Raw genomic sequence first — 24,005 nt, forward strand, 5'->3', positions numbered from 1 at the left:
AATGAAAACCCAAAGAAGCAGTAGAGTGTGTTACTTATTTACTGAGTTGGACAAAGAATAGTAAACTGAAAATGTGATGAGGCAGAGGGGCTTGGGCTAGGGTAGTTAATTGGATAGAAAAGTGACTAACAAGATAAGGGTTAGTTTAACAGGATTTGTACAGAATTCTCTTGGCCTCAACTTCCTGTCTTTGATGATAAGAATGTTGCTTAATTTCTAGTATAAGAAGGACATCTTTCATATGGGAATTTCATCTCTTGCTTTAAATAAACAAGAGGTTGGGGCCAGGCGTGGTGGCTCACGCCTGTAATCCCAGCACTTTGGGAGGCCAAGGAGGGTGGATCACGAGGTCAGGAGATCAAGACCATGCCGGCTAACACGGTGAAACCCCGTCTCTACTAAAAATACAAAAAATTAGCCGGGTGTGGTGGTGGGCGCCTGCAGTCCCAGCTACTCGGGAGGCTGAGGCAGGAGAATGGCGTGAACCTGGGAGGTGGAGCTTGCAGTGAGCCGAGATCGCGCCACTGCACTCTAGCCTGGGCAATAGAGTGAAACTCTGTCTCAAAAAAAAAGAAAAGAGAAAAGAAACAAGAGGTCAGAGGGTCCAGTGTGTATTCCGTATGCAAAAAAGAAAAGAAAAAGTCAAAGTAATCTTCTTGCACCTGTCGTTTTGCGGGTGTCTAACTTTTTTTTTTTTTTTTTTTTTGAGCGGAGTCTCACTCACTCTGTCGCCCAGGCTGGAGAGTAATGGTGCAATCTCGGCTCACTGCAACCTCTGTTCCACCTCCCAGGTTCAAGTGATTCTCCTGCCTCAGCCTCCTGAGTAGCTGGGATTACAGACATGCACCACGACACCCAACTAATTTTTGTATTTTTTGTAAATTTTGTATTTTTAGTAGAGATGGGGTTTTACTATGTTGGCCAGGCTGGTCTTGAACTACTCACCTCAAGTGATCCGCTTGCCTCAGCCTCCCAAAGTGCTGGGATTATAGGCGTGAGCCACCGCCCTCAGGTATCTAATTTAGTCAATCCATCAGGTATCTAACTTAGTCAATCCACCAGGGTGCTATATTTTTAACTCTTTCAGCTGCCACTGGCTATGTGTGGCTATTGAGCACTTGAAATGTGGCTAGTACAGCCAAGAAATGGAACTTTACATTTTATTTAATATTATTTAATTTGAATGTAAATGGCCACCAGCGGTGAGTGGCTCCATCCTGGGCAGCGCAGGTGTGGGCAGTGGGTCCTTTGCCTCTTCTCCAAGATGACTTCTACTCTTCTCCTGATCCACACCAGGGTTGCTTCTCCTTTTCTTTTCCTTCTTGTTTCAAGGATTCCTCAGCTGTCTGTCTAGTCAGGCCTTATTCTGTGAGGTTCATCTCTCTGCCCTGCCTCCTTTCCTCCCCCAGCCTCTGGGAGAATAAAACACTAGCTCTACCCAGTAATTAAGGTTTGAAGGTTTTCTCCCACTTTGGTGTGGACTGGCAGAACGGTGGGAGTGCCCACAAATTTCCTGTGACAAAGAAGAGAATGAAGGAAATTACCAGAAACCAAGTACTAGCTTCGAGGAGGCAGTCTGTTCCAGCTCCTTTTCAACTGACTACAGATATGGGAATCTAGAACGGTGTGCTTTAGAATAGGGATGGAGAGTTCTTTTCAAAATGTGCATTTTCTAGACCCCAGCTGCAAGAGACCTTGATACCAAAACCCAGTGGCCTAGGAATCAGTATTTCTTAAATATCCATTAGAGCTTCTGAATCGAACCACGTTAGGGAACTGATTTAACCAACACACTGATATACTTAGGAGCTTTTGATTTAGCCTCACTCCATTAAACCCCCAGAGACTGCTCTGCTTTCCAAATGCTTATGTTCACTTTTTACAGTTTTTCTCTGGTCTCCCCTGCATTTACGGTTACCTCCAGTTTCCTGCCTCCTTCTCTCTCCAAAAGCACACAGATCAGCTTTTCAAAGTTAGAATAATGCATGTAGTAATCGTAAATAAACTGCATGAAGAGCTGAGATTTCTTTCTATCTCTACAGAGTCCTGAAATGTATGAACTCTGTGACATGTGCTTTAGTCAACTGTCTTTCTAGGAGTTTGGCCCCTCTTGCCTTGCTCTCTACAGACAGTCTTCATTTTCTAAAATTTTGCATGCCAGTGCCCAGAGTGTATTTATCAACAATTTGAAACTGTCATAAATCTCACTTGGCAGTGATTTTCTTATTAGTTTCAGCATCTCTGCCTTAGCACTGCCAAGCTTGAATGGTCTAGACATTGTATTCAAAAATAACTCCCTCTGGGACAGGCCCGAAAGTCTCTGGCACAGGATTCCATCTATCTATGGATACTTCTCCTAGGAGATTAGAAGTCTTCCTGGCAGGCAAACATTTTGTCCCTGGAGATCCATCCACTATGACCAGTATTATGTAAAGGATAAGAGTTCAATGGCTCACATCCATTGACTATAATTCAGTCAACAAAAGAGTGGATTATGCATATATTGCATATATGCAACTCATTTATAACCAAGGAAGAGAGGACCAACAGAAAGTTACAGTTTGGGGAGATTTAAAAATAACTTATATTGGGGACGTCTTGCTCTTGGAGATAAAAATGGCTCTTATTGCCAGCTGTTGCTCGTTTTTTGGTGGGCGGTATCAAGCATGTGATGCTTTGGTGGCTACACCAGATTCTGTTTTGCAGAACTTGCTTGCAGGGTGTGGGTTCCATCCAATCTGTTATCCCCTGTTCCTTCATCCATCCCATTGCCATGCGAGTCTTACTGAGTAGGTGATCTTTACTAGAGGCCACGGATCATTTTCCATTTCTGCATACACAAAAAATTAAAGTTCACCTTGGTCCAGGACCCCTTTGGGGGGGTCACGCCCCCTGCGCCGATGTCCTGGGAGCTAGCGATGCGCAAGCTCGGCTCACACACACCCCCTCCGGGCCTCCTGGGAACTGTAGTAGGCGGCTGGCGAATCCCCGCCGCCATGACAGGACCCGGACTACAGCTCCCGAAAGGCCTCGCGCGTCGCACCTGCGCCTGCGCCCCTGCGACCGCCAGAGGGAGGGCTAAGGCGCCTGGGCGCGCAGCGAGCCGGCTGAGGGGGCTGTGGCGGCCGCGGCGGGCGACATGGACAACGCGGGGAAGGAGCGTGAGGCAGTACAGCTGATGGCGGAGGCCGAGAAGCGAGTCAAGGCCTCCCACTCCTTCCTCCGAGGGCTGTTTGGGTGAGCGCCAGACCGTGCATACCCTGGGGGGGGGTCTCCGTACTTGGTCCCCTTCCTTTCAGGCTGACCCCCCCACGCAACCTCTGGGGCCCTCAGACCACGCCTAGGGGCCCTCAGCCTGCAGGCGCCCTCCAGAAATCCTGTAGGGTCCCCCAGCGCCCCCTGGAGCTCCCAGGACGCCCAGGGGCCCTCAGTCCGCACGCGCCCTCCAGAGACCCCAAAAGGGCCCCCCAGGGTCCCTGGAAACCCCGCATCCTCCCAGGGGCTCTCGGCCCCCACGCTCACTTTAGAGACCCCCTAGGGTCGGCAGAACTCCCCAGGGTTCCTCAGCCCCCACACGCCCTCCGGATCCCCTAACACGCCCCCTTAGAAACCCCGGAGTCTCACAGGGACCCTCAGCCCCCACGCGCGTTTCAGAGAACCCCCAGGACCCCCAGGGCCCCCAAGCGCCCCACGAAGCCCCTAGAACACTCTGGGGGGGCTGTCAGCCCCACGCGCCCTGTGTAGACCCCAGATCGCCCCCCTCGCCCTGGCTCGCGTTGGTGCGGGGGTCCCACGACCTAGAAGGTCAGCGGCTCCCTGAGGCCCGCGGGCGCGGTAGCTCGCGGCGCGCGTGGGGTCCCCTTCTCCATGCGTGGCGAGTCGTATTGGTGCATTTCGCCACGCTGAAGCCCGTATCGCTCCGGAGACCCGTCCGGGTGAGGCGCGCCCGGGTGGAGCCGGAGGGGTCGGTGCAGGGGCCGCCCCCGGCGCCTGGCACGCGCATCTGGGGGCGTCCCGCCTGCAGGTGGGCCCGGCGGGGGAGGGGGCGGTCCGGCGCGGGATCCAGAGCTGGTGTGCTTGTTGGCCTCCCTCCAGGGGCCTTGCGGCGAGTACAACTTTAGTAAATACTTGAATAATGAACGAATATATTTTCTCAGCGTAGTATTTTTCCTTCTCCAGAGATTGATTGATAGCCAGGGCCTCCTGTTTGATTAACGGTAACGCTGCTCCTGTTTAAGTCAGCGCCCTTTGGGAATCCCTTTAATTTCCTGTAATTCTTCCGTGCTCTCCTAAGGAGGATTTTAAATTCCAACCTCTCAAAAAGCAGAGCCCGCACTGACAGCCCGGAAGAATTCTGGGCTGTTGAATATGTGAATGATTCAGCTGTTTAGGATGAGAAAGGCAGAAATTTTGTGTGTGCCTGTTTCGTTGTTTTCTTTTGAAAGTGAAAGATCCTTTGCTGTTACCAAGAGCAGATACTTAACCCGTTGCATGACTAGACACGATTTTATTTCTGTACACATTCAGTTCAGACTCTATTTCAGAAGACAGACATAATGGGCTCTTAGCTTGTTTTGCCAACTTCATTGCTTTGGCTATAAATTATACTTTACCGCTATTGATAATCTTTAGGAAATGCTTAAGGACAAGTTTCATGCAGTACGCATAACTGCAGAAATACATAAAGGGCTGCAAAAATGCAAGAAGATAAGGGTCCCTGTCCTCAGGAACCTCTCAGAGGGCATTTATCACAGCTGGTTTCTAGATTTCTCATGTGATGTATAGGAGATATAGCTAGAATTATGTTTTGTTTTGCATTTAAAAGTTATGACAGTACCATCAAGTGCTAGCGCCACACTAACTCCTTTTAAATGTTTTGATTCACAAAACATTTAAAATTCACTCTGATAAAATTTAATGTCATAGTACCTCATGCCAGGAGGTTATTTTAATGTTACAACATTATTTCAAGTCAGGAAGTGCTTCCCTGTGGGAGAGTCTGTAACTGGCAGAGGAAAAAGCATGACAGCACTTGGTGCTTGTCTCAGGAGAACACTCCTTTTGGGAAAGAGGTTTTCGATGTTTTTAGGAAACTAGGCCAAATCTTGAGCTTATAATCCTTAAAGGATTTTGAAAAGCCTTTGTTTTTAAAGAAACATCTCCCTTTTAAATGTTGCTACCTATGTTATTGACAGGACATATACGAAGACCAATCTTCACCATTCACACTCAGTTTACACAAAAGTTAATGCATCTTAGTTCTTACCTGGGTACAACAGGTTGGTTTATTATCTAGCTTTGGGACCTAGGGCAAGTTACTTAGCCTCTCTGTGCTTCAGTTTCCAGTCTATAAAATGGAGATAATAATGGTATATCTCAAAATTTATGGGGGTTCAGTGAGGTTATGTTTGTAAAACATTTGGAACCATGGATGTTGGAGACAGTGACCATCAAAATTATCAGCTCCAGTTATTTATCAAAGAAGCAGTAGGCCAAACAGATGACTTTTCCAGAATTTCAGAGCCATAGACTGCATCATTGATTTTTTTTTTTTTTTTGAGATGGAGTCTCACGCTGTCGCCCAGGCTGGAGTGCAGTGGCGCAATATCAACTAACTGCAACCTCCGCCTCCCGGGTTCAAGCGATTCTCCTGCCTCAGTCTCCTGAGTAGCTGGGATTACAGCCACCCGCCACCACGCCCGGCTAATTTTTTTTTTTTTTTTTTTTTTGTATTTTTAGTAGAGACGGGGTTTCACTATGTTGGCCAGGCTGGTCTCGAACGCCTGACCTCGTGATCCACCAGCCTTGGCCTCCCAAAGTGCTGGGATTACAGGCGTGAGCCACCACGCCCAGCCTCATTGATCTTTTAATGAAATAAAATATCTGAAAGAGCTTTAACCATGAATGTACGATGCAAGTGTGATTTATACTTCGAAGACTGTTATTTCCAGTAATACTTGCTCCAGGAAAGCTTGCAGGAAGGAGTACTTAGAGTTTTAGGAGTTTAGTAATATTGTATAATTATTGAAGCCAGAAAACAGACATAGTGTTTCTGTGACAGTAGGACAATTAAGATTCTGTATCAATTTTAGATGTTTAGAATCCTACCTTATAGATGGCATGTATCATCACCTTTCTAGACTGGAATACATGTTACTCCACCCTGCCCCTGCCTTCTTAGCTATAGAATGTCCCCATTTTCATTCCTAAAGGTCTACATGTAATCCTTTATTTAAAACGCAGGGTAATCCATCTCTATGTCAGACTCCAGAATTGATGTAACACAAAATTAATAAAACACACATACTGACTTGAATATCATCAGAGCTCATTTATTTAAGAGCTGACTAGCTGGTGCTTTAAAGAGGATAAGCCATCTGTTTTGAGGTTGTGGCAGTCGTTAAAAGGTGCTTGGCATATTGCAGATATTTCACATCACAGACATTCTGAATGCTCTATCTGCAGATTAAAGCCTGTCATGAGTTCTCTAGTGTTTACCACTCACTGGTTTTGTGGCAATACTGTATTCTTAGTAGTATTCTATAGCTTTTGTTTCTTGCTTTCAGTAAAATTAGATGAAAATATGCATATGTATTTATGAGAACGTGTCAGTCAAATATTTCTTCTCTGTGTAAGGCACAAATCCTCTGCCTTATCTGCTTGAGAGGTAAGGTATCAATATTCCTTCCCCATCCCCACCTTCCTCCCCAGGAAAAGAGCTGACAAGGGATGCAAACATTGCAGGAAACCACTGTTGTGGTGATTTGTGTTTCTGCTTAATTACTGTTTAAGCAGTGATGTGCTTTTGTAGTTGTGGAATTAAAACTTTTTCTCAAGTTTGTAGTATAGTACATTTAGTAAAACTACTTCCAAAGGAGTTGTATTGTCCTTCAGTTTGTTGCCAGGGATGAGCTATGGAATTTTGTAGTTAATTTCAAATTCCAACTTACAATATTAATGAACTACTGGTATCATTTTAAATCAGCCTGAGTCTGACATTAAGATTGTTTTGAATTGGAAAAGCCTCTTATAATACTAGTGGCCAGGTGCGGTGGCTCACGCCTGTAATCCCAGCACTCTGGGAGGCTGAGGCGGGTGGATCACTTGAGGTCAGGAGTTTGAGACCAGCCTAGCCAACATGGTGAAACCCCGTCTCTACTAAAAATACAAAAATTAGCCTGGCGTGGTGGCGAGCGCCTGTAATGCCAGCTACTTCGTAGGCTGAGGCAGGAGAATCACTTGAACCTTGGAGGCAGTGGTTGTAGTGAGCTGAGATTGTGCCACTGCACTCCAGCCTGGGCCCCCGAGCGAGACTCCGTCTCAAAAAAAAAAAAAAAAAAAAAAAGAATGCCAGTGGAAAGATGTTTTTTTCATGGTTAACGCCGTCTTCCTTTGCCTTTCAGTGTTTAGTCTCAGAGTTTACACAAGAGCTATAAATCTGGCAATGTCAATGTAAATTTAATGAAAGGCCCCATTGGGTTATCTTGAAATAATTATGAATCTATAATTTATTAGTTTGTGAAAATTGTGAATATTTCTTAAGCATTGTAGACTATAAATTATCAGTATTCTTCACTTGTGTTTATTTCAACAAAGATTGCTTTTAAGTTTGGCCAAAATATGGTGGGGCCATGTGATAACATAGGTGAAGCATTTAGGTTTTCCTCAGTTACAATTCTTTTTCAAATGCAGATTGAACTTTTAAAAAAATTATTAGGCTCAGGTTTACTTATAGAGATAGGTAATACAGTATAAGAAATATATACGTATATTTGTGTATCTTTCTCAAAAGAAATCGATTATAAATTGAACAATTATTTTTATAAATTATATAATATACATAAGAAATATAATTATATTATTATTCATGGGGAGACCAGGTGGAGGCTCAAGTTCTCTCATTTAATATTTTGGTGACCATAGTCAAGTAAATCATACTCAGAACTTGTTTTTTTTAGTTTTCAGATGGGCAGAGGGACAGAATCTATTTTTCACAGTAGTTAAGGATTGAATGAGGTCAGAATGCTTATTCAGTTGCACAGAGCTGTATAACTTTATTATAACTGTTTGGTTTTCTGATTTTAGGTTGTTACAGCTTGGTATCAAATGATAAACTGTTACCAGACTGACCTTTTTCTTGTTGCATTTTTGCAGTTTTCTCCACATATTCTTTCATTCTTGTGAGCTCTGTGAGGTGCAGTTACTCTGGAGAGGGAGGGAGGGCTGGTGATCATGTGTGGCTCCTTGGAAGTCTGCCTGTTTTGTTGCTGTGGCTAACACCTCACCCAGCCTGAGGTGTGCGGTGGTCACGTGGTAAATATTGGTGGAGAGAAGAATGTATTAATGCTAATACAAATGCTGATGTTTTTTCTTTTATTCTTACCTAGTTTTCAAGAGCAAAGCTATACCAAGTAAAGGAGAGTTTAAGTTGCTTTCTTCCGTTTTATTTATGCATTTATTTTTTTGAGACGAGCTCTCACTCTGTTGCCTAGGCTGGAAGGCAGTGGCGAGATACCTGCTCACTTCGATCTTGACCTCCTGAGCTCAAGAGATCCTCCCACCTCAGCCTCCCAAGTAGCTAGGACTACAGGCATGCACTACCATGCCTGACTAATTTTTTATTTTTGTAGAGACAGGGTCTTGCTACGTTGCCCAGGCTCATCTCCAACTCCGAGACTCAAGCGATCTGCTCTGCTGACCTCATCCTCCCAAAGTGCTGCGATTACAGGTGTTAGCCACTGTACTAGGCATTTTATTTAAATATTTGCTTATTATAAACATTGTAGCTGTACACTGTAGAAAAGTACAAGGAGTACAGAGAGTTTTCTTCTTTTTTTTTTTGAAACGGACTCTTGCTCGGTTGCCTAGGCTGGAGTGCAGTGGCATGATCTTGGCTCACTGCAACCTCCGCCTCCTGGGTTCAAGTGATTCTCCTGCCTCAGTCTCCCGAGTAGCTGGGATTACAGATGCGCATCACCACGCCCAGCTAATTTTTGTATTTTTAGTAGAGACGGGGTTTCACCATGTTGGCCAGGCTGGTCTTGAACTTCTGACCTTGTGATCCGCCCACCTCGGCCCCCCAAAGTGCTGGAATTACAGGCATGAGCCACAGTGCCCAGTGCAGAGAGTTTTCAGTTGAAAAGTAAAGTTCTCTGAGTCTTCTTTTTCCATAATCTCACTCCCAAGGAGCAACCATTTTTAACTTTCTAATTAGTTTTTCTGATGGTTACCACCACATTTCTAAATAATTTTAGAGCACTTCTACTTCCTGATATCTTGATTTTTAGACAGTATCTATTGATTTTGCTAAAAATGATGAAGAATTTATTATAACTTACATGGTCTTACATTTTCCCCTTTACCTCCTCATTTTACTTAGTTATGTCTCAGTCTCTATTACCTTTTATATATAAACAGCATATTTAAATCTTAATTTATCATATGAATTAATGCTGAATAATTAAGCTAATCAAAATATTATACTTAAAAATTTTTAAATATATTTTTCTATTTTTGTGAGTTATGGAGTTAAAGAGAATATATTGTCCAAATTGTGGTATTTTTGAGATACTAAGAAAATGGGTACAAGTCAAGCATATCTATGCAGTGAGGACACAGAATCACCCTAGTTACAGACTTCATATACTCTTCTTAGATTTTCACACTGTGTTTATCTGATTGGATGATAAAATCAGTAAAGCTTTTGTACCTTCAAAGAATTTTCAGTGACTAATAAAGTTCACAGTAAGGAAACTTGTGGAAGTAGTTTCAGAATGTTAACTATTTCTGTATTTAAGTGGAACTTATAAGTAATAACAAAATCTAATAAGTCAATACTTTCTTGAATTAAGATATCTTTTTTCATGGTGAGGACTTGTCTGTCAATTCCAGTTTTAGTCCGTGTATTCATTAGGGATTAGTGTTGTATTTTGAAGGCCTTTTTGAATATCTGTGGAGATAAACATTTTTCTCCTTAGAGTTATTATATGTTAATTACTAAATATGAGGCCTTGTATTGTACTGTCCTCACACTCCTGGAGTAAACCTCTCAGGATTATAATATATTTTTAAATGTAGATTCCATTTTTATTTTTATTTATTTGTTTATTTTTTTGCAACAGGGTCTCACTTTGTCGCCCAGGCTGGAGTGCAGTGATGTGCATATTACTCACTGCAACCTCCGCCTCCCAGGCTTAAGTGATCCTCCCACCTCAGCCTCCTCAGCAGCTGGGATTTCAGGCACAGGCCACCATGCCCAGCTAATTTTTGTATTTTTATTAGATATGGGATTTCACCATATTGGCTAGGCAAGTTTCAAACTCCTGGGCTCAAATGATCTGCCTGGTTGGTCTCCCACAGGGCTGGGATTACAGGCATGAGTCACTGTGCCCGGCCTAGATTCTATTATTACATACATGATTTAGGATTGTTTTATCTACAATTCATTTGTATATAGCTTTACTTTGTCAACTTGAAGCATTGCTGTTACAGGTGCCTCCTAAAAATAATTTGGATGTTTTTCTTTTTTTTTTTTTTTTTTTTTTGGACTCTGGTCTTTGAAGGTTTAAGAATACACCACAGTGAAACCATTGGGGCTTTTGATGGGTATTTCTTTGATAACTTTCTTGTTTTTGTCTCTGAAATTTGTAATGTTTAAATTTTCTATCTCTACTGAGGTCAATTTTGGTAAATTGTGTTTTCCTAGGAAATAATTCATTTTATCTAAATTTTAAAAAATGTATTTGCATTGTGCATAGTAGTCTTTTCTGACTTTTAAAATGTTCTGTTTTAGTAATTTTCTTCTGTCACTTTACTTTTATATTTGTGTTTTTCCCCTTTTTTCCTTGATTCTTTTTCTCTAAACAACCAATATTTTATTGATTTGTTCTACTGGTTTTGTGTTTTCTTACTGACTTATACTTTTATCTTTATTGCTTTCTTTGGCTTCTTTTGTTTTTCCCTCTGGTTCATTTTTCTAGGGAGGTGTTCATTCACTGTTTTCATTACTTTATTTGTATGGATTAAAATATCCATGGCTATACATTTTTTTTCTTAAAACTGCTTCAGTTGTATTTTATAGATCTGTTTTTATCTTAGTTTGTTTCCCCTTTGTTCCAAGAGGTTTTTATTTTAAGGGTTTTATTCCAGGTAGAAAGAACGGCCTTTCTTTGTACATTATTACTTAAACTTTTTTTTTCATTACGATCAGAGAACTTACTCAGATTTTCTTTGCCACTTAATATATTGTTGGTGTTCATGAATGGTCCAGGTATACTTTATTTAAAAATTTTTTTTTAGACATGGAGTCTTGCTGTGTTTCCCAAGATGGTCTTGAACTCCTGGCCTAAGCAATTCCCTGCTTTGCCCTCCCAAAGAGTGCTGGGATCATAGGCATGAGCCACCTGCACCCAGCCCCCATGTACACTTTATTGTTTTGGAGACAGAGTCTCACTCTGTCGCCCAGGCTGGAGTACAGTGGTGCGGCTCACTGCAACCTCCGCCTCCCAGGTTCAAGTGATTCTCCTGCCTCAGCCTCCCCATTAGCTAGGAATACAGGCATGCACCATGCCACCACACCTGGCTAATTTTTGTGTATTTAGTAGAGACAGGGTTTCACTGTGTTGGCCAGGCTGGTCTCAAACTCCTGACCTCAAACGATCCAATTGCCTCGGCCTCCCAAAGTGCTGGGATTGTAGTCTCCTATGTATACTTTAGAAGGTGGATATTTTCTTATCAAATTTTGATAGAGATCCCTCTTGTCTAGTTATTGATTATATTGTCTGTGTCTTTCATGTCTGTATTTTCTGTTCACTTGATCTGTTTTGGACTTACAGGGGCATATTAATATCTGCTTTCTTATAAGTGTATTTCTATCTTTTTTAACGTTTGCAATTTCTGCTTTATAAAGGGGTCCACTGTGTTTTTGGTACATAGATTTTCACAACTAATATTATTATGAATTATATTTTTAGCATTATGAAGTGAACTTCTTTATTTCCTTTAAGGCCTTTGAGCCCAAATTCTACTTTGTCTCATTGCAGGGTAGCAATCTCTGTTTTCTTATTGCTTGTGTTTGCATTCATTAAGATTTTTATGTAAGAGGATCATACATGCTGTCTGTTACCTTGTGCCCTCTGCTGCCAGTTGTGGCCATGTGACTGACTTTGACTGATGAAGTATGAGTGGAAGGCACTTCTGCCATGGCTTTTACCCTTCTGTAAGAAATTAAGAAGAGTATATATACCGTATAAATGCTACATTCCAGAGTAGAGAATGATGACACTTGGAGAAAGAGCCAGCAGTCACAGCCAGTCTGCAGTAAACAAGTCAAGTGACTGAGAGAAGCCTTTGGGAGATGTCAGGGTTATTTGCTGTTATGACAGCTCTAACGAGAGCTGCTTGATTTGTTTGGTATACTTTTGACCATCTCTTTATTTTAAGCCTTTCAGAGTAGGTATTTTAGTTGTGTTTCTTGTATTGAGCACAAAGTTGGGTTTTGGTTTTTGAGCAGATCTGAAAATGACAAGTATATGATTGGTTCTTAACTGTCATACTACTATATTTACTGTATATTATATTTTCATTGCTATTTGTCTTCATGTCATCTCTTTTTTTATTTAGGAAGGTTTGTAATTTTGTTCTACTGGTTACCTTTATGCTATAAATGTTTTTAAATATCCTTAGCTCCTTTTCCTTACTTAGGCGCCTATTATTTTGTTCACTCCAGAAAACTCCTGTTACCTATGTGCTTCTCAGTGAGCATGTTCTACATCTCTTGTTCTCTAATATGCCTGTTTTTTTTTTAAAGCCGTTTGTACTTTGTCAGACATAGAATTGTTTCCCTATTATTTTTCTACCCTTGTCCTTACATTTTGTCTTAGATCTACAATACAACATATGCAGTGACACCACCAGTCATTTCAGCTATGTTTCCTAGTCATCTCTTAGTTATGCCTTGGGTCCTGGCTTACACTGGGGGGGTGCGTGATGGATGGCCTGGTTTTATAATCCTTGGCTCACACTTTTTTCCCCCTTGAGTTTCCGGTAAAGCATTGTTCCACTGTTGTTTTGCTCTATATGTTGCTGTTGAAGTCTTAGCCTGATTTTCTTAGTTTTATAAGTAACTTTGCGTTTTTATGTGGAAGCCCAGAAATGTTCTTCATTTATAAAATCTAGTCATCTTACTAGGATATGTTTCACAGTAGACTATTCTGGGTCAGTTTTCCAAGTACATGTAGGCCTCTTCAGTATTTAGATTCATGCCTTTTGTTTCCAGAAAATTTTCTCAGATTGTGAAAATGGGTTTTTTTCTTCCCTTCCTCAGGGACTCTAATTACATGGATATTGGCTCTTTGCCCATTCTATATTACTTTTACTTAGATCCTTTTCTCTTCATTTTTGTTCCCTTGCCTGTTTTCATAGTTTTCCTTATTGTCAGTAGAATCTGCTTTCCCCTTAGGTATGTTATAACAGAGATTTTATTTCCGAGATCATTTTGTCTTTTTATTTCTATCCTTCTAGAATTCGAAACAAGAGTTCATCATCTTATTTTTTTGTGCATTTCTATGATGAGTTTTTAAATTTCTAGCTTATGGTATACTTTCATATCTGTTTAATAATATTTCAGTCATATGGAATTGTTTTCCTGTGCCTTGTGATTGTTTTAGGGAACATATTTTAATTCTTGTTTCTTTTTTGTTTTGGGGCTTTTTTGGTATGACTCATTTTTATTTTAATATTTATTCTTTTTTACAACTTTTAGATTCGGGGTACATATGCAAGTTTGTTAACTGGGTATATTGTGTGATACTGAGGTTTAGGGTACAAATGATCCTATCACCCAGATACTGAGCATAGTACCCAATAGTTTTTCAACTGTTTCTCTCCCCATACCCCTCTAGAGTCCCCAGTGTCTACTGTTGCCATTTTTATGCCCATGGGTATCCAGTGTTTAGCTACCACTTACAAGTGAAAACATGCAGTATTTGATTTTCTATTCGTGCATTAATTCACTTAGGATCTTCTTATGTAGTAGCTTCATATGGATGCTGTTTCTCCTTTCTGTTTAGTGTAAAGAGTCACAGAGTTTCTTGGACACACAATAGCATGTGTTTCTGTGACAGGAGATGAGGGGTTTGTGTGACTTCATGGGTTTCTTAGTTTAAATGCTGCCTTGTGTAGGTACAGTTAAGTGTGGTTTCTTTAATGAATGGTGCTGTGGAGGGGTAGGTTTGTGTGACTTCTAATTCTGTGATACTCTTTTGTTTCAAGAATGTATTTCCATCACTTGCCTTCTTTCCTTTCACTGCCAAGCCTCCATAGAGCTGCCCCCACCTTCTAAGTTGCCTTCTCCCAGAAGCAGTGTCTTCTGGAAACTGCCGTCTGTGGCAAAGCCCCTCTATTCTGTTCCCAGCTGCAGTGCTCTAACCTGCCAGGTCTTCCACCTGGTCTGGGGTGTTTGCCCACCTTGGTAGAGCACTTCTTTGCTGAGAGTTCTTCCCTGGATGATGATTGCCAGGTTAAACTCACCTCTCGTGTCCACAGACGCCCCTCTGACTGGCAGCAGAGGCAGTGTTGCTAGCTCTGGTAGTTTTGGATTTTTTATTTCCTCAATTATATTTAACGGAGGCTTGCTGAATACTGCCTCCTTTTGCTGTAGGCACGGATTATGGGTGGTTGTGTTTGCTTTTTGTTGATCTGTAAGGTTTTTGGAGGATGTGTGGATATATTTATCTGTAAGCAGCCACCATGATTTTTTGGGAATCACGTCTCATCAGTATTTTCTGAAGACTGAAATTCAGCTTAAATTTTTATAAAGACTGAAATTCAATTTAAAAACTGCTCTTGGTAAATCAGGTTGTGTGTAACAGTCATTTCTGAATTGATCTAGCATTTACCATTATCTTTCTTAAGTATTTAAATATCTTTGTTTTGTTTTATAAATAGGTCCAGTCTATACCTATTTCTTCTCTATAAAGATGACTACTCCCCATATAAAGTTGAAGCATTAGAAAACTATTGTCAAAATAACGTCTAACTAGCTTTCTTTGTTATACTTGTTCTCATAAGCTTTATTTCAAGAAATTGTGCTTAAACACAAATACTTTGGTCACAGTCCTTAAATGTCTCTGATTATTTTCTCTGAGAATCTATGATTTTTGTCCTTAATTAAGCAGAAGTAAAGTGAAAAGTTCTTACAAAATTGATTCCAAAAGTTCAAGGCCACTGAGACAGCGCTCCCCTTACTGGTACAGTGCTAGCTGGCTTGGTGGAATTTTTCTTTCTCTCCAAGGCCAAGACAGGCCTGGCTGCTCCAGGGAACTAGAGGCTGGTAAATAAATGATAGTGTTCATTTGTAGGTGGTCTGACTCAAGCCCATGCCCTGGGCCGTTCCAGCATACCTTGGGCTTCTGCATTACCAATTTATAAAAGAACAGTGAAACATTTAAATGCTGCCTTTTGATGTAATAATTCAAATTAGCATTCTGGAGAGTATCTCCCTCCTACCTTTAAAAAAAAAATAGTTTTTAATTGACACATTACATTGCATATATTGATGGGGTACGATTTGATTTTTTGATATATGTCTGTGTTGTATAATGATCAAATCAGGATAGTTAGCATACTCATCACCTCATGCATTTATCATTTCTTTGTGTTGAGAACATGTAAAAATATCTCTTCCAGTTGTTTTGTGTCCTCCTGGGGCCTCTGCATCTCCCCCACTGAAGAAATCTCTACTTTTGCATCACATAAAAGATTTGTACTTTTTTAAAATATATTAAGCCCTGAAATAAAGTAATCTTGGAAGGGTTAAGTTTACCTAGGAAAGCCCCCAGTTTTTAGAATCTGTGGAGATTCCAGAAGTGAAGCATCAGGTGGAAATAAATTGTTTATAGAGCCTATGATATCACAGAGTAGTTCTATATGGCAGAGGCACTTTCAGACAGATTTTGAATTTTCCTCTCTTATGGATTCTTTCTACATTTGCTTATTATTTTGAGGCATACATGGGAAAACCTAAAAAATTAATGTGGACAGTTTGTTCCATCCAGACACTAAGCAGTCAGCCTTGTTATTGTGGCCTGTGTGCCAGGCCCTGTGCTGCTTCCTCTTCCCCAGAGCATCAGTCTAGTGGCTAAGGAGATACTGCTGGTAAATAATGAGAAGAAGGAGGTACCATGCTTCGTGGGGGTCCCCCCAGGCTCCCCACACTGGGCAAGTCCCTTTTCAGTCTTTTGGGGTGGCTTGACACACCCCTTCATGGCATCTTGATGTTAAGAGCTGAATTTTGCCTCTGGTTCTACGTGCTTATCTTCGTAGTACTGTCACTGTCACTTTTTGTGGTATTTCTACTCTAATATCTTGTGATTTTAGAGGCAACTTTATTTCTGTCTCAGGAGTTGTCAGCCTTTTTCTTTGAAGTACATCTCATGATGTGTGTGTCATTAGTTCTCACAATTCTACGATGTCTCCTTCCTCCCACCCACAGTTTTAAAATAGTACGGACTATAGTTGTCATAATTTTACAATGCTCTGAAATAGTTATTATTCAGGATGGGTGAAATCAAGATTTTAGATTATTTGAAGATGAATTGGTTTTCACAGCTCTGCTATTCACTGGCTCCTGGTGGGACATTTGTGGCTTTGACCATGTTTCCTCAGGGGAACATGGGGAATTGATAGGCTTTTTCTCAGACCCTTCTAGCTGTGAAACTTGATATTCTTTCCTCAATGTTGTGACCTCCTTGTGGGCAAGAAGTTTATTTCCTTAGTGTTTTCTGGCACATATGGATCTCAGTAAATATTTCCTGAATAAGTACGGTCAAGAAGTCTGCCTTGCCTCTGGAATGCAGGGGTGGTTCAGCTGGGCCAGCCAGGTGGCAGTGGTTTTTGTGCTAGCTGGGCAGTGTTTTCTTTCACGGTGGGGAAAATGTTTTCTTCTTCCAAGTCAGATTCCTGTAATACAAAAAAATAGTTAATTTAGCTCAGTTTAGCTTTTTAATGTCAATTGAGTGCCATGTATTTAACTTATGTTGCTGCTTAATACGGATTCCTCACAGAATATTTTTTCCAAGGATCTTCTGCCTCACTGTGAGACCTCTGGATGACAGTTGTTACTTTGAATGCAAATTCTGAATGCTTGTCCATAAAATTTACAAAAAATTAACTTTCACATAAAACAAAATAAGCATCCAGCATAATTTCAAAAGTACCTTTTTTCCGGAAGTTTTAAAGTTATGGTCGGTTTGTGACAAATGGGTTTTTAAAGTGAGGCTACCTCTGGCGATTGTGTTTCAGGAGACATGAGGATCTCATGGTTTAGCAAAGTTCAAAGTTCACTGAACTTGAAGTCAAGTGTCAGGTACACTACTGACCTTGGCTGGGTAGCCTTGGATAAGCCATTGACCTCTAGATACCATTTTCTCTTCAGTAAAATGGAAATAGTGTCTTTCGTGGTTGTAATAATGAAAATGACATAACATATATGGAAATATCTAGCACAAAATCTAGAATAATGTAGGAACTCTGTTAATTCTAGCTGTATCCTGTCTCTGAAAATAAGTGGATAAAGTACATTTTAATTAAGCTAGTTTTATTTAGAAACCTTTAATAAGAATGATTGAACTATAATTACAGTTCAAGATTCCCGGTACTCTTTAGAAAAACAAGACCCAAGAAAGTAGCAAGACTTTATGCCAAGGGAGGTATGGCTAAGGTTGAGAACGTTTTCATGTCAGGAATTTTCCATTTAGGAAACTTATTAGCTGTTTTTCTTTTTTTTTTTTTTTTTTTTTTAATGTGTAGATTTGAAGTGGAGGGAAAGGGACATGAAGGTGTGAGAGAAAGCTGTAGCTTATTCTGACACTTCATTTTTGGTATGGCTTGTTGCCATTCTGTCTTTCACTGTGTAACATAGTCTCCAAAGGTTTTTGTTTGTTTTTTGATTTTGTGTGTGTGTGTTGGGGAGGAGGTTTTATTGAGATTTAATATGCATACCATACAATTCACTGATTTAAAATGTACAGTTCAGAGGTTTTTAGCCTATTCACAGGGCTATGCAACCACAGCAGTTTTAGAACATCTTCATCACCCCAGAAAGAAACCCTGTACCATTTAGCTGTCATTTTCCCTCACCTCCCTGTTTTTCCCCAACACTCCCACCTCTAGATGTCTTTGCCTGCTTTGCGCTGCTGTAACACAATAACCTTGGCCTGGGTAATTTATAAGAACAGAAATGTATTTCTCACAGTTTTGGGGGCTGGAAAGTCTAAGATCAAGGCACCAGCTTCTGGTATCTGGTGAGGGCCTTCTTGCTTTGTCTTCACATGGTAGAAGAGAGAACCAGAGAAAATGGAACCTCCCTTTCACAGGCTCTTTTATTAGTGGCCTTAATAAATTCATGAGAGCAGAGGGCTCATGACCGAAACACCTCCCAGTAGGCCCTACCTCCCAACACTGTTGCATTGGGGATTAAATTTTAACTTAGTTTTGGAGGAGACAAAAACATTCAAACCATAGCACTACCAACCACTAACCTGTTTTCTGTCTCTAAAAATTTCCCTACTGTAGACCTGTCGTATAAATGGCATCTCATTGTGACTGCTCAACCATGGTGTAGTAGGTACTGGTACTTCATTTCTCTTTATTGCGCATTAATATTCCACTGTATGTGTATACCACATTTTATTTATCTGTTAATCGGTTGATGGACTTTTGGGTTGTTTCCACTCTAGCTTTTTTTTTGTTTTGAGATGGAGTCGCTCTGTCGCCCAGGCTGAAGTGGAGTGACACTATCTTGGCTCACTGCAACCTTCGCCTCTCAGGTTCAAGTGATTCTCCTGCCTCAGCCTCCCGTGTAGCTAGGATTGCAGGCACCCACCACCATGCCCAGCTAATTTTTGTATTTTTACTAGAGATGGGGGTTTCACCAAGTTGGCCAAGCTGGTCTCAAACTCCTGGCCCTGAAGTGATCCGCCCACCTTGGCCTCCCAAAGCGCTGGGATTACAGGCATGAGCCACTGTGCCTGGCCACTTTTTAGCTATTATGATCAATGCTGCTGTGAACAGTTGCATACAAGTTTTTGTGTGGATATGCGTTTTCTCTCTTTCTCTCTTTCTTTCTTTCTTTCTTTCTTTCTTTCTTTCTTTCTTTCTTTCTTTCTTTCTTTCTTTTCTTTCTTTCTCTCTCTCTCTCTTTCTCTCTCTTTCTCTTTCTTTTCTTCTTGACAAAGTCTCGCTCTGTCACCTAGACTGGTGGGCTGGAGTGCAGTGTTGCGATCTCGGATTACTGCAACCTCAGCCCCTCAAGTAGCTGGGACTACAGGCATGTGCCACCACGCCGGCTAATTGTTTTTGTATTTTTAGTGGAGATGGGATTTCGCCATGTTGTCCAGGCTGGTCTTGAACTCCTGACCTCAGGTGATCCTCCAGCCTTGGCCTCCCAAAGTGCTGGGATTACAGGCGTGAGCCTCCTCGCCCTGCTGGGATGTGTTTTCATTTCTCTTGGGTGTGTACCTAGGAATGGAATTGCTGGGTTATATGGTAACATTTTCCAAAGTGGCTGCACCCTTTTATATTCCTCCCAGTCGTATATAAGGTTTCTCCACGTATATAAGGTTTCTCCACGTCTTTCCTGACTCTTGTTATTTTCTGTCTTTTGACAGACAGTAGCCCATCCTAGCAGGAGCCACGTGGTATCACGTGTGTGGTTTTGATTTGCATTTATTCTAGATACATGTTCCTTATGAGACATACGATGTAATATTCCCAAAGGTTTTTATGCCTTCCATACATGGATCTAGATATGATAACCATTCTGATTGAATACCTACTCTGGGTGAAGCTCTGCAGTGGCAGCTGTATATGGATTATTTCTTTTGATCCTCATAATAACTCCTAGGTATACATAATATTATCTTCAGTTTACACATGCCAAAACTGAGGTGTGAAGGAGTTAAAGAACTGGTCCCAGGCCATACTGTTAGTAGTTATTGCCTAAGGTCTGAGTCACACCTGAGCCTTACTGTATGCCCAGCCTCTGCTCTGCACTAGGACTTGTGTTGACAGGGAGCTGCAAGCTCGTCTGCTGGAGCTTGGAGTTTATTGGAGTTCCTAACACGTGTGTGTGCACTCTTTCATGTACATGTGTTCATACCAGGCCCAGCATCCAGTGTCAGCCTTGACCTCTCCTATCTCTGCGTCCTTATGTCCATACCCCACTGAGTTCCTTGTTACGTGTACTGTACAGAGTCTACTACATCTCAGTTTTCCACTGGTTATTTTATGATTATAAATAGACAAGATAGATAAACATCTTTCATGGAGGGGCCTTAGCATAGTAAAAGCAAAGTTAACTCTGGGAGGATTATGGAGGATAATTTTGGCTTTTATGTGAGAAGAAATTTCCAAGTAGCTTAAAGCTGTCCCTCAGTGGAATCAGCTGCTTGGTGAAGAACTTTGCAGAACTGTGTATGTTCAAGCAACAGTGGAGGTACCCTTCTCTCAGGGTGTTGTAAAATGCATTTCTCAGGGTGTTGCAAAATGCATTTCTAAACTGGGCTGGACCCTGGGGCCTCCTCCAGGTTGGAGAAGGACTTGCCCTTACCAGAGTTGACATCATACAGCTGTAGAATGTCATGCCACTTTCTCATAAGATGTGGCTTCTGAATAAATATAGTGCTGAACTCTTGGGAGGTAACAGGGTAAAGATGTCTTTATCCTTCAAAATTTAATCTCCTTTGAAAAACGTACTTTTAACTACTGAGACTGATATACAACTTCCAGCTTTTATAGATGGGAAGGACTCTGATTAAAGATGTAATCAGAATAACATCTTTAGTTTGTAACACCTCTGGTTCTGGGGTCAGCCAGATCTGTGTTTGAGTCTTTTTTTTTCTTTTTTTTTTTGAGACATAGTTTTGCTCTTGTTGCCCAGGCTGGAGTGCAATGGCGCGATCTCAGTTCACTGCAACCTCCGCCTCCCAGGTTCAAGCAGTTCTCCTGCCTCAGCCTCCTGAGTAGCTGGGACTACAGGCACATGCCACCACCCTCAGCTAATTTTTGTATTTTTAGTAGGGATGGGGTTTCACCGCGTTGGCCAGGCTGGTCTCGAACACCTACCTGACCTCAGGTGATCCGCCCGCCTTGGCCTCCCAAAGTTCTGGGATTACAGGCATGAGCCATCATGCCCTGCCCTGTGTTTGAGTCTTAATTCTGAGCTATCCTTTCTGTGTCACCTCAGGCTAGTTACTTTACCACTTAACACCCCAGTTTCCTCATCTGGAAAACAGGGATAGTAAGAGTATTTCCTTTAAGGTTAAGATTCTGTAATGCTTGTCTGGCACATAACAAGTATATACTAAATGTTTATCATTTGAGGGAGGGAGAATTAGAGATGTGAATGGTTGTTAAAATGTAACCTAATTTTTAACTTTTTCTCAGAGGAAACACAAGAATAGAAGAGGCTTGTGAAATGTATACCAGAGCTGCAAATATGTTCAAGATGGCTAAAAATTGGAGTGGTATGTACAAAGTTTTTGTTTGTTTTTTAGGCAAATGGTTTAAAATCACTTTGAAGGAAGAAATGACTGTTTTCCCCTTGAAGAGCAAGACTATTGGCCCCAGAGACAGGTGTCAGTGCTGAATAACTGGTGTGGCTGCTACTGACATACGGAGACTGAAGGAGTCTGCTCTAAGTGAATGAAGCTGGAAAGCCTGGCTTAAGTTCAAGCGCAGGGACCGTGTCTGTCTTAGTTTCTATAAACTTCTTAATAGAGTAGGCATGTGGTAACTAAAAATAGTTAAAATTACTTGGAATTAGAGTAATCTTTGCTTCGTACTAATATGTTCAAATAAACACAGTGCCATAAGGAATGAAAGTTGGAATAAAAGTCATTAAAAGTAGTGGGATAAAGAGAAATGCCTGGTTTTCTTTACCTGAACATTGGTTGAGAATGATCATTCTCTGCTATGCAATAACTTATTGTGATTCCACTGAGAACTATGACAGTGGGGTTTGGGGGGAGGGGGATGGATTTACATTAACCTCAATAGACCCCTGGTTATTTTTTAAAGTAATGCTTTCTATCCAGTGAGACCAGGCATAACAAAATCCACAGGATTATTATTTTCATTGGTCTGAGATGGGATGGCTCTTTGAGAGAAATTCATCCCTCTCCCTTCAGCGAAAGAGATCTTTCATGCCTTAGTGATGGGATATTTCTGTAGTGAAAATGGAGACCACCGTTGACCAGAGCAGGGGACGTGAGTGTTGCGCTCTGGCTCACAGCTGCTGTGGGATTGGAAGTGGGACTCGCCCTCTACAAGCTGTTTCAAGGCAGACACTTTAAAATCATTTCAAAGGAGAAAATGCTTTTGAGCTAGATTAATCTAAAAGGTCTCTTCTGGCTTTAAAGATCTTTGTAAGAAGTTTAGTTTTAGCTAAGGCTTTAGATATGCTATTTTTCAAAACATGCTTATGCCTGAATTATATTGTATTTTTAAAATGGAGGAGAAAACAGTTTGTTTCACGTTCCCTCTTTTATTTTGTTCAGGTCTTATAAGTAAAAAGTGATCTTACCTGAAGAGACCACTTACTTACTTACTTATTTACTTACTTACTTATTTGTAAGTAAATAAAACTTATTTGTTACTTACTTACTTATTTATTTATTTGAGACAGTCTCACTCTGTAGCCCAAGCTAGAGTGCAGTGGTGCAATCTTGACTCACTGCAATCTCTGCCTCTGGGGCTCAAGTGATTCTTGTGCCTCAGCCTCCCGCGTAGCTGGGACTACAGGCACGCGCCACCACGCCCAGCTAATTTTTTGTATTTTAGTAGAGACGAGGTTTCACCATGTTGCCCAGGGTGGTCTTGAACTCCTGAGCTCAGGCGATCCAACCGCCTCGGCCTCCCAAAGTGCTGGGATTATAGTCGTGAACCACTGCGCCCGGCTGAGACCACTTATTACTTATTGTATCTGGTGATCAAGTATTCTAACCTTTGGAAATTCCATTTCAGAGAGGCCACTGATCATGTATGTAACTGAGGCTTTGTATGTGCACCGCCCGTCATCTGTCATCTGTTGCCTGGAGTGATGCTCTAGCCTCCTGACATTGTCATACTGCTGCACTTTTCCAGTCTGTTTCCATTTATGTCTGAGGTTGCAATTTTTTGAGTTTTGGAAATCAGACCTTGGCGATGACCTTGAGCAGTAGGATAGGATGTAAATAACTCCCACGTGCTTAGCGTTCCAGTAAAGGAACACTAGGCATAAATGTGTTAATGAAGTAACGTAACACAAGTTAAGTAAGGTCATATCATTTCAAATAAGAGCTGACGTCCCTGTAGTGTCCCTCAAAGACTATCCCCTTCCTTTTGCACCCAGCTCCCACTTCAGAGCCTTTGCATGTACTGTTCCCTCTGTCTCCCTACTCTTCCCCCAAACAGAATGTTGCTGGGTCCCTGCTTCCTTCAGCTCCCTCTTCACATGTCATCTTCTTGGTGAGGTCTTCTCTGGCCACCCCTTTTAAAAATAACAATTTTGTCCTTCCTGGAACCTTTTTTTTTTTCTCCAACACTGTTATCACCATCTAGCAAAAATAAATTACATAATGTTTTATTCATTTACATTTACATGTTTTTATTATATTGTGATTCTCATTAGAAAGTAAACCTTGGAAGGCCATGTTTGTGTGTTTTATCTGCTGTATCTCCAGGCCCTGGATTATCACCTGCAAAGTCATAGGTGCTCAGTGTATTTGTTGAGTGGATGAATATTAGACTCCTTGAAGTTCTATCCATGTTGCATTGGTGATGATAATAACAGCATTGCATCTCTATAGTTTTAAAAGTTCTTTCACAATGACTAAGCTAATTTGTTTGATACTCAGCTTTTGAGAGATCATCCTCACAGGTATTATAACAGTTTTGCAAGTGAGGAAATTTAGCCTAAGTTGTGTGGCTTCCCAGAGGCCATTTAATTTAATATATGATCCTTTAAT

At 41.3% G+C, this 24,005-nt stretch overlaps 1 protein-coding gene across 3 annotated transcripts in view; it reads left to right on the plus strand.

The window, feature by feature from the left end:
- Positions 1-3,039: 3,039 nt before the first annotated feature.
- Positions 3,040-24,005, plus strand: part of NAPB (NSF attachment protein beta) — a 46,924-nt gene continuing 25,958 nt past the window's right edge. For 2 of the 3 annotated variants that reach the window (XM_055265099.2, XM_055265101.2), the window contains exons 1-2: positions 3,056-3,237; positions 21,445-21,524. In XM_055265099.2, coding sequence (XP_055121074.1) covers positions 3,140-3,237; positions 21,445-21,524 — 178 coding nt within the window. In that variant the 5' untranslated portion in view covers positions 3,056-3,139. Of the gene's footprint in view, positions 3,238-21,444; positions 21,525-24,005 lie in introns of all 3 variants that reach the window. The other variant, XM_055265100.2, reaches the window with a different exon arrangement.

Source organism: Symphalangus syndactylus, chromosome 24 (genome assembly GCF_028878055.3).
Source record: "Symphalangus syndactylus isolate Jambi chromosome 24, NHGRI_mSymSyn1-v2.1_pri, whole genome shotgun sequence".
Lineage (NCBI taxonomy): Eukaryota > Metazoa > Chordata > Mammalia > Primates > Hylobatidae > Symphalangus > Symphalangus syndactylus.